The sequence below is a fragment of the Miniopterus schreibersii genome (assembly GCF_964146895.1).
Source record: "Miniopterus schreibersii genome assembly, chromosome: 6".
Taxonomy (NCBI): Eukaryota; Metazoa; Chordata; class Mammalia; order Chiroptera; family Miniopteridae; genus Miniopterus; species Miniopterus schreibersii.
This window is the reverse complement of record NC_138107.1, coordinates 48956432-48973025: the sequence shown is the minus strand read 5'-3', so window position 1 is coordinate 48973025 and position 16594 is coordinate 48956432. Positions and strand designations below refer to the sequence as shown.

General features: G+C 44.0%; 1 protein-coding gene across 1 annotated transcript in view; it reads left to right on the top strand.

Moving 5' to 3' along the window:
* FAXC (failed axon connections homolog, metaxin like GST domain containing) overlaps positions 1-16016 on the top strand; it is a 51689-nt gene extending 35673 nt beyond the window's left edge. The window contains exons 5-6 of the mRNA XM_081140054.1: positions 6906-7022; positions 15226-16016. Coding sequence (XP_080996180.1) covers positions 6906-7022; positions 15226-15515 — 407 coding nt within the window. The 3' untranslated portion in view covers positions 15516-16016. The remainder of the gene's footprint in view (positions 1-6905; positions 7023-15225) is intronic.
* Positions 16017-16594: the final 578 nt, after the last annotated feature.

Genomic DNA, 16594 nt, shown 5'->3' with positions numbered 1-16594 from the left:
CCCCGACTGGAGATCAAGCCCGCAACCTGGGCATGTGCCCTGACTGGGAATCGAACTGTGACCTCTTGGTTCATAGGTAGACACTCAACCACTGAACCACATTGGCTGAGCAAGGATACATTTCTTATAAAAGGAATTGAACTTAAATTTCAACATGACATTGAGTTCTGTCTAACGTGTTAGTTCATGAACTAAACCAGGCTTTGGGGGCTACCAGGGAGTCTTTATTGAATAAAGAGATGGAACAGCTGGTGCCTCTGGTTGCCCAAATACAGGACAGCCAAAGCAGAAATGAAGTTACGGGGGAACTTCTGATGGGATGTAGTTTGAGGTGAGTGCTCTATATCCTTGACCCTCAGAACATATATTTGGGAGAGTGACACGAGGGAACCCCATATAACTTTTATACCCCTTAAATTTCACCAGTTCAGTCAAATATGTAGTCAGACTCAGAAGTAACAATATTGCAGCAACTTCGAGAACAGAGACAAATAGCCCCGAGTGTGGCTCAGTTGGTTGGGTGTCATCCCGTGCACAGAAAGATTGCTGGTTCGATTCCCGGTCAGGGCACATGCCTGCGTTGCAGGTTTGGTCCCTGGTAGGAGGCGTGCAGGAGGCAGCCAGTCGATGTTTTACTCACATTGATGTTTCCCTTTCCCTTCCTTTCTGTCTAAAGATCAATTTAAAAGTGTCTTTAAAGAAAAGAAGAGAAGACAAATAAGAAGGCTGATTGTCAGCAACACTGTGTCAGTTAGACATGGTCTTTAAGACTGCCAGGAGCTGCTATTTAATGATACTAAATTATAATAATCAGTGAGCCTGAGCAGGCATTTGCCTCCTCCTGAGGAATACTTTACTAATCTAGATTTCCTGTGTGTGTTTTTCCACAACTGCTGCAAAGTTTTCTAAAATTACAATATATGCCCATGGGGGCTTTGAGAGGCGTTCAGAAGGGGCTCAGGACTGAAGTACAGAGGAGCAAGCGTGACCTGTTCCTTGTAGTGGGGAATGTTTGTACTCCCCCCTCTCATCATAGGGAATTTTGAGAGCCAGGATGTTAAAGAGAAGACTGGGAGGAAGGGGTGAGATGATTGGCTTTGTCGGTCAGTGGGGAAGGGGTCGGGGCAGTTCATACAAGCTGAAAAAAAATTCTCTCTTGTGTGTTCTTACAGAGAATCTTATAGAAAGTTACAGGAATGTCTAAATGCTTTCCATAATGAAATCTGAAAAGAGATTAAACTTAGGGGCTTCATTTGTTGTCTTCCTCCCACCTTTATCTTTTCCCAGAGTAGGAGCCAATTGGTGCAACTAGTAGATGTCAGAAAGCTGTCAAAGTGGATGATTTTAATTCTGAGATTTACCCGTAGGGACTGTTAATAACCTCACATACAAGATAGGCCCACCCCCTCTTTCCCAGCCCCAGAGCTGAAAGAATCACATACTCAGTGACTTAGAGTATGCTGGGAATATGACAGGAGCTCTTGAAAGGAAGTGACCTGTCATATTATTTCTGACAAAGAGAGTCTGATCAGGAGTATAAGAGGGAACAGAAAGTAGATTTTGTTTTCTCCTGTAGCTTTGGGAGATTCACATATAGAAAAGAGCTTAATGAGTGAATGTGTTCTTTGAAGGTTGGCTGCTAGCAAGATTGCTGTGACCTGTGTATCCTTGGGGAAAGTACTTAACATCTTTGTTTCTCAATTTTTCTTGAATTCCCAGTTAATTAAATGTGAGAAGAACAATTAGAAATATGAATGGTGTCCACATTGACTTCACGGAAATTATCTGCTTATAAGTCATATCCGTGCTCTGGTATAGGGGACTCTATGTAGGTGAAAGACACAATTACTCTTTGTTTCTGAGACTAATAGAAAATTGAGTGGTTGAAAATATGACTATTCTCTTTAATTTCTCTCTTGAACTTGCATTTTCTAGCAAAGCGAGTCTTTTGCTTTTTACACATATAGCACTGGAAAATTTAGCTAAATGGCATAAGTGGAGCTGATAGTGACCATGAGCTGATGGTGACTAATTCTGGGAACAGAAATCGTACTGGAGGAAGCAGATGTGATTCAGAGGTTCATTTCTGTAACAGTTCCCAGTGCTCTGAAATAAACTCTACCCACTGCTCCATACTGTTATATGTGAAAAAATAATCAACTTTTACTTGGAAGTGTGTTAGTGGAGACTTACTTTCCTAGGAATAGGAAATATGGCCATAAATTCTTTGTGTGATTCTAGAGGAAAGAACAGGAATTGATGGTAGAAGTTCTAAGGAGACATGTTTTGTCTCAGCATCAGGAGCCATCTAACCACAGAAGAGTTTCCCCTGCCCGGGAAGTGATGGAGAAGTCCCTAGTGGGGGTGAAGAATATGTGGTATCGGAGTGGAAAAAGGAATTTCTACAGTGGGAGATATGTTGAACTGCTTCTGTCCGCCAGCAGTACTTGTGATTATTGGAATGAGTACAGAACAATTCCTTGTTAGAATAGCACCTCTAGTGTGCAAAATGCTTTCACATTGTTACACTTTTTAATCCTTACAGTAGCTCTCCATTCGAAGGAAGGGCAGAGATCAGCCGTAATTGAGGCTCTCATCACCTTCATTGATAGTTTCTACACCCATAGGTACCAGATGGACAGAAAAGTAAAGCAGAAGGTTACTGCCCTCCTGGAGCTTAAAAACTACTTGAGACAGGACATACGCATAACTAAGACTGTGAGGTGGCATGTGTGAGTTACCTAATGGGTGATCTAGATCAGTGGTTCTCAAAGTGTGGTCCTTGGACAGCAGTGTCAGCCTCACTGCTGAGATACCATTAGCAATGCAAATTCTTGGGTTCCACAGCATAGCTGTTGATTTAGAAACTCCTGGCATTGGGTGTGGGCATCAAGTAGTGTTTTTAAAAAGCCCTCCAGGCGATTATGATGCATGCTCAGGTTTAAGACTGCTGATTTATTCTAGCCTAGACTGATGCCTCTTAAACTTTAGCAATCGTAAGAATCACCTAGAAGAGTGCTCCTCAGGGTGTTGTCCAAGAACGGCAGGCTCTCCAGGTGACCCTTATGCCTCTAAAGTTTGAGAAACACCGACCTGAAATCTTGTTAAAACACAGATTGCCTAGTCCCACTCTCAGGCATTCTGATTCAGTAGGTGGGACCCGAGGATTTGTGCTGCTGCTGCGGACCCGACGATTCTTGGAGCGGTGCGCTCTGATCAGCTGTGCGCAGCGGGGGAGCGGGCGCCGTGAGGTTCTCGGTCTGCGGCAGCCTCCACGGAGCGGAGGAAGGAGCCTTGACCTGTGTTAAGGGAAGGGGTGGGTTAGGTAGGCGGAAGTTTTTTGGGACAGGGGGCATGGACGAGGGATGTGGTGTGACGGGCGCCAGCGTGTCTGGCTGAAGTAGAGCTTTCACGCTGGGTGCTCCACGGCTTGTGCTGCCTGGGCCTGGAGCGTTTTCTGCTGTCAGCTCTCACTCTCCTTCCCAGGGAGGAGGCCGAGAGCTGGGCAGCCAGGACCAGGAGCGCTCCCTCAGCTGCACCGCTGCGTGGTCCCGGCCTCTAGTGGGACCTTTCAGACCCACGTTGCTCTCAGGGTTCCCCCTCTTCTTCCCGTGGCCCCCTGCTTGCCAAACCCAGCGCGCATCGACCCTGCCGCTGGCTTGTTCTCTCAGTCGGGCTTGAATCTTCAGGCTTGGAGCCCGTGTTGGTGTAGTTCTGCCTGGACAACTGTGTGACTTTGCCTTCTGTATTCTCCCTTCCCGCTCATCTCCCAGCCAGCACCCCAGTCAGTCCTAAGGGAGTAAGGGGCCGGTAATAGGGCTCGGGGTGGAGCCGACATGCTCAGTTGCCTTCCACGTACTCTCGCCTTTGTTGCATCCTGGTGTCTCCTGGTCAGCCTTGTGTTGCTGCTTGTGATCGAAGTGGGAGACTATGTGGGGAGGGCCAGAGGTCAGGCTTGGAGGTGAGGACAGGCAGCCTTGGGTTAATGGGTCACTTTTGGTTTTGACCAGTGATCTGTGATAAAGTCCAATCACGGTAAGCTCAAATCTGGGGTATAAAGAGTAAATAGCCTTCAGGGCCGTATAACATTCTTGTTATTTATGACTTATACTCCCCCACTCAATTTTTGGTTATCTCTCGCTACCCCATTGTTTCTTGCATCTACAACATAGCCTTTCTCATGGAGAGGAGCTGCCCAAACCACCAAAAAGAAGTAGGATCAGATCCCAGAAACACCCAGGACAAGCTGTTATTTCCCAGCCCTCAGTAGAGCCAGCTCCTTTCTTGGGTTCTCCTCTAGATCCCCCGGCTCCCTTCCCTCTGGCTGCTTGGTCACTGTCCTTGCATTTCTTCACTGGTTTCATGGCTACTTGAAGATCCAGCCATGGAGGTCTGTGAAATCACTCCGGGCACCTGAAGTCACCCTGCCTTCATTTGCTAGATGTGCTCCATTCTCTCACGAGGTGGGCTCATGCTCACAGTCAGGAGGGCTCTGTACCCTCAGGGACATATTTGGGGTGCTTGGAAGTTGGTTTCTGGTGGAGCATCTCTCAGGGAGTCTGATGTATCCTGGGTCCCTCACCTCCCAGGGTTTCTGTTGTATTCATCCTTCACTTGCCCTCCCCAGAGGTTCAGTTCACACTTCCAGCCTGGAGACAGGGAGTTATAGGTACTCAGGTATTCCTCAGATGCTTCTATCCCTCCCTACAGGAGCCAGTGGGGTGATTCCACTACTGAAAATGAAGCTTGTGTTTCCTCCACCTAAGCCTGCTCCTTCAGTGCCCTTCAGAAGTGCCCTTAGTGTTTTGGTTTTACTAAAGCCCTCTGGTTGTGAGATCTGTGACCACTTGGGGAAACCTGGGGGTGTTCAGACTTGAGACTTCAGCTTGGCTTGTATGTCTCTAAGCAGTCAAATCTGAGTTCAAGTTCCCTCTTAAAAATACTTCCTGCCAAGGTCCCGAAGACCAAAGCTAGAACAATTTGAGCAACAAAATAAATAATGAGAGTACTGGATTATAAGCCATAGAATAAGATAATTATCCATAAGTGCATACTTACATAAATAAATAATTGAATACTTTTGTAAGTGAGGAATGAAGTGAACAGTTAACTTCTAATCAATACATGTAGAAGGACTGAGATAAATAGATCTTGATTAGGCAAATGCTATAATAGTAAATGTTTTGGATAACATCCACCAATGGATGCTAAAATCCAAGGGCCAGAGTTTATGGAGAAATGAGATATTTATACAATCTCAACATATCTCTCCTAAGATTATTAATTGCAAAAGGAAAAATAGTACCATGACTGAAGAAACTTCACAGACTACTTTTAACACATGGTCAAGGTTAACATCTCCAGTGATAAGACATGGACATTATGGACCCTCTGATTTGATGCCCTGAGAAGGTGTATTAGGATTCCCCAGAGAAACAGACCAATAGAATATATGGGGAAAAAATTTAGTATAAAGATTTAGTATAAGGAATTGGCTCATGCAATTATGGAGGCTGACAAGTCCAAAGATCTGCAGGATGAGTTGGCAAGCTGGGACCCAGGATAGCTGATGGTGTAGTTTGAGTGTGAAGGCCAACAGGCTCAAGACTCAGGAAGAGCCAGTGTTTTCAGTCTGAATCTGAAGGCAGGAAAATGCCCATGTCCTGGTTTGAAAGCAGCCAGGCAGGAGGGAGTCTTTCTTACTTGGAAGAGAGTCAGCCTTTCTGTTCTATTCAGGCCTTCAGCTAGTCAGACAAAGCCCACCCACATTAGAGAGGGAAAGCTGCTTTAGGCAGTCCACCACTTAAATGTTAATCTCATCCAAGAACACCCTCATAAGGGCACCCCGAATAATGTTTGACCAAATAACGCAGCGCTCCATAGCCTCTTCAAGTTGACACAAAATTAACCACCACAGCAGGGTCCAGTATTACTTCTGTGGTATTCTCACCAAAAATGCATGACCTAATCTAATCATAAAAAACCTTAGACAAACCCAGGTTGATGAACATTTTACAAAATAACTGACCAATATTCCTTAAAAGTGTCAAGGTTATGAAAGACAAGGAAAGATAGCAGTTTCACGGGCCGAGGGGAAAGGAGGCGTGATGACTAAATGCAATGTGAGATCCTGGATTGGATCCTGGAACAGAAAACAATATTAGTTGAAAAACTAATAAAATTTGAATGAAGTCTGTAGTGCAGTTAATAGTATTGCGTTAATGTTAATTTCTTAGTTTTGATAAATGTACTGTGGTGGAAGAAGAGAGATGGGAGCAGCAGGGTGAAACATCCTGGCGCAGGAGTCTGATTCCGGGCTGGGCCTGTACTTTCATAGCTTTTCTTTATGTAGTGTTTCCCTTGGAGGCAGGTGCTCAGTGGTGAGAACCTTGCCAAGACCAAGGGGGCATCATGGAAAACCTTGCCTCCAAACTTCTTAAGTAGTTTAGGCCTTCTGTTTTTCCCAAGGAAATGTATTAATTTAATAAATTAAGTGCTCAGTTTGGCTGTGCTTTCCTTGGGTTACTTTTGAGATGGTTTAAACAAACTTCCAGGTGTTCTCAAGCTTCAGTCACCAGAGTTGGAGACAAGGAGGTAGCTCCAGAGAGGTCTGTTAGTCATCGGTTGCCACTTTTTTCCATGAATCTCCTCCCTTATCTGTTTATTTTGATATCTTCCAGTTACTTTCCTGCTTTGCTATTGTATGGGTTCATCTATCACAGAATTGTTTAATTTGTTTTACTTTTTTTAAAAATTTTTTTAAGAAAAAGGGGGTGCATGCATTTTGACTCTGCAGAACTTTTGATTTACAGTTAAATATGCATATAATGCAAGTGTGCTAAATGCCCGGTGACCGTGCGGGGCGGGGCAGGCCAGCAGTGACCTCTCTGTTCTGTCTGCTGCAGGTGATAAGAAATACATCATGGGGCCCAAGTTCTCCACTCTCGACGCCACCGTCTTTGGACACTTGGCGCAGGCAATGTGGACCTTACCTGGGACGAGACCGGAGCGGTTGATCAAAGGCAAGCACTGCGAACCTCTTCAGGGCTCGGGAGTTGCTGGGAGGTGAAGGGTAGGGGTTACACAGTGGAGAACTCCAGGTGATGCCTGTGAGCTTGGCGGTGCTTGATGGAGACACCAGGCTGCGGTAGCCAGGGCCGGGGTCAGTTTTCTGTGCTCAGGGTATGTACGGGTGCGGGGAACACTAGGTGCGGGGAACACTAGGCCTCTCAGCTGCCGTCTTGTTCACATTGTATCCTGGCAAAGCTGACACAAGCCTTGCCATGTCTGCACCAGGGCTTTTCCTCCAGTTCCTTGCATAGTGACTTAACACTTGTTGCTGAAACAGGGCTTGAGTGTACCTAGTGCCCTGGTTTGGTTGGTCTGCGTTAATTTTCTGGGACGGGGGTAGCTTACCACTTCCCGGTGTGCCCACTGCTGCAGTGAGCACAGTGGGGTGGGGCTGATGGACTCGCTGCCCATCTCAGATGCTCCTTTCGTCTGATCTGATCTTAGATATTTCACATGTATTTCTGTGTCATTTTAGTTCAAAGTACTCCTTTCTCCTATTTCAGTGAAGTGTCTGTAGATCATACAGATAATGAGGAAAGTATCAATAAATGCTTTGTAAGCCTGGTGCTATGCAAACTTTTATTATTAATATTATTATATGTACATTTTGACCAAAGAAACATAGTCCTGTACCTTTGTTATGTGACCTGTCAGAATTACAGTTCCAGACTGGAGGGGTGGAAGTGGGGATGAATGGGGTTGAGCTAGAGGATGAACATACGTGTGGGGGGGTGGGTGGGGGGGGGCGGGGGTGGGAGCCAGGAGTAAATTTCATGTTGGCAAAGGAGCAACTTGGGTTAATGTCAGGGACCCAGATCTCGGCTTGTGTGTGCATGTGTGTGTGTGTGCACTTGTGCATGTCTGTGTGTGTGGGGGTGGACGTGGGGGTTGGGATAAACAAGGCAGCTGGGCCCTCTGGGAGAAGCTTCCCTTGCACTCGTGGGTAGGAGATGTTTAGAGTCATCTCCAGTTTGAAGCAGTGCCTAAACAAGGGCCTGGGGGCTAGGGGTGTGAGGATTGAGGTTCAACATTTAGGTTTGGGGAAGGGATTAACAAGAGTTAATCAAGGTGTTTATGCCCCAGCTGAGCAGCATGGGGGTGTAGATGAGACCACCAGTGAATAGCAAAGTAGAATTGTATATGAACTGGGGCCAGTGCACAGTCATGTGTGGTGATCATGGGTGGGTGGGGAGACTGGCTGGTGAAGGCTGTAGCTGTGTGTGTGTGTGTGTGTGTGTACTTACGTGCACTCATGTGCATGCTCAGAAGTTTGAACCAGGCTATGAGTAACAGGAGTCACTCTCCAGATCCTCCTGTTGGTGAGGCTGGGGCTCCAGAAACAGTCCCAGGTGTCGTTGGAATGGTTCAGGCATTGATTGAAGGTCTTCTGGACTTCAGCTGAGTGGGGCTCAGGATAGTATGGATATATATCTAATTCCCTAATGATCAGCATGGAGATGTTCCTTGTTTTGGATGTGTTGGAACTTATCTAAATTGAATATGTTATCATATTGGTGATATTTATAGCTTTAAATCAGTTTCCTTTTTTAATCAGATTTTCCACAGTAGTCTAAAATATATCGATTCCTTTTAGTTCATTTAGGATTGTTTTATATTTGTTCTCTCTTCTTGTTACTTCCTACTCCCTCCCCCTGTTTCTCTACCACACCACCCTTGTGCACCCATGAGCACCCTCCACATCTTCTTACATACTTCTACACATACCCCATACACGCTTGTACACATACACTCACACTTCTAGCCAAACATATCCATGTGCGCGCGCACACACACACACACACACACACACACACACACACACACACACACAAACTTATTGAGATCATCTGTTATTTAGTCAGAAGCATTCAGGAATCCATCATTAGTGGAACTCAGACTCTATAGTATCCCTTCTTGCAGAAATAAAGCACTTTTTTGTTAATTTATTTATGACTTGGCCCTTTCCTCTGTTACTTCCTGGAAGGGCTTGAGGCATTTAGTGTTCTTTTCAGAGAAATGGTCAGCCTTTTTGGAGGATTGATTTTGAGTCCCACACTGAGACACATACATTTGGGGGAATCTGACACCATCATCTGCAGGGGACTTCTGGCACATAGCTCCATGTACTTTGTTTCTTAAAACAAGTTAGTGGCTTCCAGCTCTTCCTGCAGATGGGTGTAGCATGAATTATTAAAGTGCAGAGAGTCTCTGAATCTCATTTTAGTCATTAGATTCAGGTCCCTTCCAAACCTTTGGACTGAGTGGCTAATATGCCGGCACACTACTAATTTGGTCTCAACTTCTTTCTCTGCCTTTGTTTTTTCTGTGATGGACACTTTCCCAAGAAGCAACAAGAGAAAGAAGATGTAGAAACAACCAAGAGCCTGGAAAATTTAGAACTGCCTCAATCCCAGGAGCGTGAATGGCTTGGGTTAGGCAGGTTTCTGCCTTAGCTTTGAAACACCCACGTGTGTGAGTGTGTATAAATATTAGTTTTTTGGTTTTAGGTATTATTTACAATTTTTAGCCACACAAGCTACTTCTGGAACCATCTAGATTAGTGAGAAATATTCCTTTAATTTAGGTGAGTAAAGGACAGACTATGAATATTCAGCAATTCTTAAAGTATTGATACAATTATAACCTGCAGTTTTTAAATTAACTATATATTATTGCCATTTCCCTTGTCATTAAATATTCTTCAAAACAATATATTTAGTAGTCGTAGGATACCCTATCCTACGCTACACTAGAATTTATGTGATTAATCTTTTTTTCTGGGCTTGTGGGTTATTTCAAATAATCTTTACTAATATCCTATAGTGAATATTGTATAAATATATATTCCTGCTTATCACTGCTATTTCCTTAAATTTCAGGTTGGGGATTATTGTCTCAAAGGGTATAAGCTCTTGGTCTGTATGGCTAAGTTGCTTTCTAGAAAGACTGTAGCAGTTCATATTCTCACAAGCGTTTGAAAGCATTTCAAATTTTGTTCTTCAATTAAGGTTGAATATAATTTATTTTGAAAATCTTGCAATTCTTGTAAAAAAAGAGTCTCAGTTTTATTATCAGCCACACTCTGAATGAGGACCCATATTTGATACTTCGATCAGAGTATCCTTATTAGAGAATTGCATGTGAGCTTGGGCACTCTCTAAGGCAGACACGGAGCACTGGAGAGCCGAGCAAAGTGAAACTGAAGCCACAGAAGCGAAAGGGCTCTGCCAGGCATCTGCTCGCCCTGCAGAGCCAAATGCAAACCACAGAACCCAACCTGATTTCTCTGAATTTGTGAAAAATACAACCTCTGTGTTCTAAGAAAAACCTTGATCCGCAACTCTTTACCAATAGTTACTTATTGCACTTGGACTTTATATTTTGCCTATTATTTAATAGGTTAAAAGGGAGAAAAAAATGCTGGATATCCTTGAAAAACATAGCAGTCCTCACTGTTCTCCATTGGAAGTGTTCAGGAAGAGGTGGTTTGGGGCATTCAGGTCCCAGCAAAGAGCTGGCTCAGATGACATGCGTGGGTCTTTGTATTTTGAAATCTATGGATTGGTGCCCTTTAGCTTCAAGGAGACAAAGCAAGGGGTTGTCCTCATTAGAGCATTCAAGTTTGCTGAGGACTTTTCTGAGAGGATATCTCAGTGCCCTTCCTGCCTGTGTGACAGAATGCCAGTGAGAGCAACCAAGGGCACAGCCAGCACCTGGCACAGGCATGGAACAGGGAGGTGCCGAGCAAATAAATACCTGCAGGCCGGATGAGTGTGTGTGGGCACCGGCTCCATGTCTTCCAAATATTTGCTGGTCAGCGACCAAGGGCTGGGCAGGGGGTGCTGGGAGCCGCTGGCAGGCTCCTCCCTAACTCGCCTTCCAGCCACGCAGGATCGGCAGCCCAGAGGAACCGAGGCCTGGGGTTTGGGTCTGGTTGACAGTCTTTTCAGTGTCAAATTGTACAGAATGTTTCTGAATATTAGAGAAATTGGAGTGACATGGGAAAATAAAATGAGTCACCTTTTTTTTTTAATCTTCACTCAAGGATATTTTTTCCATTGCTTTTCAGAGCGAGTAGAAGGGGAGGAGAGAGAGAAACATTGATGTGAGAGACACATCAACTGGTTGCCTCCCGCACGTGCCCCGACTGGGGCCGGGGATGGAGCCTGCAACCGAGGCACGTGCTCTTGGCTGGAATTGAACCCAGGACCCATCAGTCTGCGGGTCGACTCTCTAACCACTGAGCCAAACCAGCTAGGGCTTGAGCCAGTTTTTTCAAAAAGTGTTGGGGATAGATAATTCCATTTGAGAAACTCCCAGAAAAAAGCTCTTTATTCTTTCTGGCAGTGTGCTCTAGTTAGAGGGCCATTTGGCTTTCTGATAAATACCCTCTCTGGGTGTTGAAGAATATCACTAATCAGTTGTTAGTATTTTACTAAATTACTTTATTGGATTTTTAAGTTCAAAAAGTAATATGTGATTGTCACAATAAGTTGAATAATACAGGTATATTTTTAAAGATTTATGACCTCTCCCTCGTTCATGTCCAATACCAACCCCCGTGGAATAACCAATATTACATATTTGAGGAAATCCTCTGTGCCTTTCTTTTTTATCTATAAATTTATTTACACGTATACAGCTGTTTTGCTTTGTTTTTACTATTTTAAAACTAAACAATGAAATGAAATTACATTATACACATTACTTTATAACTTGATTTTTTAACTTAATAGACTATCATGTCTTTTTGACATGTGCACACTATAGAATTGATACACCATAATTTGTCAGTCAATCGCTATTGATGGACATTCAAATTCTTTCCATCTTTCTTTTCTATCTTTTTTTTTGTTGACCCACAATTCTGTATTTAACATTCATATATATGTGTCTTTACATACTGATGCTCTTATTTTAGTAGAATAAGTGGCCTGATATGTACATTTAAAATTTTAATAGACAATATCAGATTACTTTCCAAAACAGTTTATAGCAATTTAGACTTCCATCAGTCACATGGTACAGTGCCTGGCCCTCCATATTGGATGTTCAGACTTTAATTTTTACCAGATGGATGAAATTGTTATCCGATTGTTGAGTACATTTTGAAAAATGCAGTTTTTCCTGTTGTTTCAATGTTTACGTCATCTCTCTCTCTCTCTCTCTTCTAACTCACACACACACACACACACACACACACACACACACACACATACACACACATTACACACAACCTGTTTCTACTGCCAACTTTTTCTATTCTTTTGGCTGATAGGCATGTCGAGTGGGTCCACTGATGGAAAATCTAGGCACAGGAAGGATTGGCAAAGCCAGATAAAGGTAGAACTCAATTACAATTTTCACTCTTTTTAGGATGGGTTTGTGAGCTTCCAGTCCATGACAACTCACTATCTTTGAGGGCAGCATCTTATTATTCTTTGAGACCCCAGAAAGAATTACAGAAAAATATTCTGTGACAGATGGTAAAAGCCGTTAATTTCCCAGCCAGGCTGTCAGCTCCCCAGCAGAGAGGCGTAGCAAAGGGCATAGAGCTGGAGACTGCTTGTGTTTGAATCCTGGCTCTGCCACTATCTAGAACTTGACCTTAGTCAAGTTAATTAACCTCTCTGTTGCAGTTTTCCCATTGCAGATGGGGATAATAATGTTTCCTGCCTCATATAGGATTTTTGCAAGGACTAAGGGAGTTAATATGAATTCAACAAATGAAAAAAGCACTTCAAACAGTGCCTGGTACCCCGTAAGGACTATATATATGTTTGCTACTCTTATTAATTTTTATCATTGCACAGTGAAGTGGTATTAATGTCACACAGTCACGAAGGGGGCGGGTCTATGGGAGGAAAGGTAAAGAAGCAGCTGTAGCCCAGCTGGCGTGGCTCAGTGGTTGACCGTCGACCTATGAACCAGGAGGTCACAGTTCGATTCCCAGTTGGGGCCATGCAGGAGGCAGCTGATCAATGACTCTCTCATCATTGATGTTTCTATCTCTCTCTCCCTCTCCCTTCCTCTCTCTGAAATCACTTAAAAATATATTTAAAAAAAAGAAGCAGGCTGTAGAAAGAGCAGCCACAAAAGAAGTGGGTAGACTCAGAAAGAGCAGCCACAAAAGAAGTGGGTAGACTCATAGATGGTGTAGATCCTGTGGCTCTTGTGAATAGATTCGACTTTCTAGCAGCTCCTAGGGAATGCACTTGGTTGGGGCAAACAGGGCTGTCCCCAGGGCCTGCTGTGAAGTGACCAAAATGCATTTGTGATGTCCGCCCCCCCCCCCTTGCTTCTGCCTTCACGTCTTTACCCAATCCTTGGTTACCTGTGACCTGCAGCAGTACCTGCTGAGGTGTGTCTCATGGCTGCTTCCTTGAGGGAGAAAATCAGTAAAGGTTTTGCCTGCGTCCCCCCCAAAGGGACAGTGATGTTGGCTTTTCTGCTCTGGCTCCTTAGCGTGTACATAAACATCTTTGAGTAGGAGCAATGGGAATAGACTCTTACGTGGTATGAACTGAACTATTATGATCGGATAGGACTGAAAATGGTGACCAGGAACCAGCACAAGAACATTGGTTTACAGGATCCATGAAGCAGAGAGATTTGCTTTACTGTGCTTTGTAGGGGGGGTGTTTAAGCAGAACAGCAATCAAGATTTGAAAACTTTTAATGACATGAGAAAACATTTACATTAATATTACAGGAAGTAATAATTAGGTAATAATAATAATGACAATAAATAAATAGGAAAAAATACTGAAAGAAACACCACCAAAATGTTAATTGTGGTTATCTTGGATTTATGCGATTATAGATCCTTTGTGTTTTCTTCTTTATGATTTATATTTCCTCTATACAGACTTCTAATTTTCCAAAATGGGAATATATTATTTTTTTCATAAAAATAAAATAGAGTAGTTAAAGACTATAATTAATAAAGCTATTTACACAGAAACAGCCTAAATGGCCTGTGATAGGGGATTGGTAATAATAAAATGAAACTGGTACATCTGTATAATGAAATACTATGCAGTTATCAAGGTGGTGATAGTGGGAAACTGAAAGATTGTCATTATACTGTATGTTGTTAAGTGGAAAAATGTAGGATAGGAAGCAGAATACATATTAATGTTCTACAGCAAATGTAAACATATGTAAATGCTATATAAAATTCTGGAAGAATGTGAATGAAAATGTTATGGAGAATGGAATTATTGGTAATTCATTTATTTTTTGCTTATCTATATTTTCTAATTTTTTGCAATAAAACATGGAATACCTACCTCCACAATAAGTGAAGGTTTATATAACTGAAAAAGTAAACATCCAAAGAATATTTTTAGGGCAACCAAGTCCTGTAAGACACAGTGATAAATAACATATTTATAAGCAATGTTGCCACCTGGTGGATTACAGGCAAAGCTCACCCCCTTCCTTCCTTCCTTCCTCATGGGAAGACAGGAAATGAAAGCCACATCCTGCGTCCTGTTTCAGACAACGCCTGGATGATTTTAGCGACTTAACCACAGTGCTCTTTTAATCACATGGAAAAGTAGTCCCGTCACCCAGTGGGGACCCGATCGGGTGCAGCTGTGGCATTTAAACAAATTTAAAACAATTCTGCTTTACCGTGGGTACACTAATCCATAAAGACAATTCTGAGTTATCCATTTTATGGATGATTTAGACCTAAGTTTCCATCCTAACGTAACATTTATTAACCACTTGGCATAGTACTCAGCCTATAATAACACTACAAATATTTGTGGAATGAATGATTACTTCTGGCTGGTTTAATCCAATGGACAGTTGGTGTGTTTTCACGGACTATAAATTAATTTAAACACGAAGCGGTCGAAGCAAACATAAAATCATAAAATGCTTCACAAAGCCAAATGATGGTCATTCAGCCGCCATGTCGGATAAACTGCCCACCCCCAATTCCTCGTCACCGTTAGACTCACTCCTCAGTTTCATCTGGCCCCTCGCTGCATTCAGCTTTTCCCACTCACCTGTCTTATTGTGTGTTAAAAATCTAAATGTTTTGACAGTTCCCCCGTAGCAAACATGTGTAATGTCTGTCCCGAGTCGCCCGGGAAGCCGCTGCCTTTGAGAACTAACCCCGCTGTCCCTGTCGCGCTGCAGGCGAGCTCATCAACCTGGCCATGTACTGTGAGAGGATTCGGAGGAGGTTCTGGCCCGAGTGGCACCACGCCGACGACAGCACCATCTACGAGTCGGAGGAGAGCAGCGAAGGCAGCAAGACCCACACGCCGCTGCTCGATTTCAGCCTCTACTCAAGGACAGAGACCTTCGAAGACGAGGGAGCGGAGAACAGCCTCTCCAGAACCCCCGACACAGATTTCACCGGCCACTCGCTCTTTGACTCCGACGTGGACATGGATGACTCCACCGAGCACGAACAGTGCAAGTGAGCGCGGCCCGGCCGCCCCTGGGCGGGCCGGGCGCTGGCCCCGGCTCGGTCCCGCATCCCGGGGAGAAGGCCACCGAGCTGGCGGGGAGCCCGGCCCGCACGGCTCCCGGCTCCGCAGGCGCGCTGGACTCGAGCAGCCTTACGTCTCTTTTGTACAAACAAAACACAGGACCGTTCTGATGGCTCCATTTCAAACAAACAGGCAAAAAAAAAAAAAAAAAAGTCAGCATGGTTCCTGAAATCCATTTTTGTTTTCATTAGAAAACTAAATCTCGTGAGGTAGACCCGGTGCAGAACAGGCTGCGCTCGGATCGTTTAGGTTGGTCCCCTTCAAGCCGAGGCCTCGCTGTGAGATGAATTTTTGGACTCCCTCCATCCACCGGGGTTGGAAGCAATGAGAGATGTTGTCAGAAGAAACGTAGGGGATGAATGTTCTGTGGCTGCTTGTATTTTATGCGTGTATATTGTATGTTGAGATACAAGTCAAATAAAATCCATAGATATTCAGTGAACACCTACTATGTGCAAAGCACTGTGCTAGGTGCTAATCAGTATACGTTTTATCCTAAGCCCTGCCAGTGACTAGCTGTGTGATTTCGGGCAAGTCTCTTAATTCTTGTGTGCCTCATTCCCCCCACCTGTAAAGTGGGGATAACAATACTCTCCACCTACCTACCTCGCAGGGGTGTTGTGAGGATTCATGGGCTCCCATTTGGCGCTTTGAACCTCTTGGAAGAGGTGTGACATAAACACAACCTTTTATTCTTTATTGTGCTTCATGCATTTGAAGATTTGAGAGCAAAGGAATCCCACCTCCAGGCAGCAGCCACCACAGTCCCTTGAAAAAGCCGAGCAGATGAAACACACAAAGGCACAGTCAGGACTCTGTCGTCATTCCCTTTGTGATCTTGTTTGAATTGAAATCTTTGGTTGAAAGAGCCTTGGAAATATTTTTTACAAGTCATCAACAGCTACAAATGGTCTTTACTTATGTGTATTTGCAGAACCGGCTCTCTTCCATTGCTCAGCGCACCTGGGATGTGTCCTTTGCTGATTCCTGAGTGTTAAATTGCCTGTGTT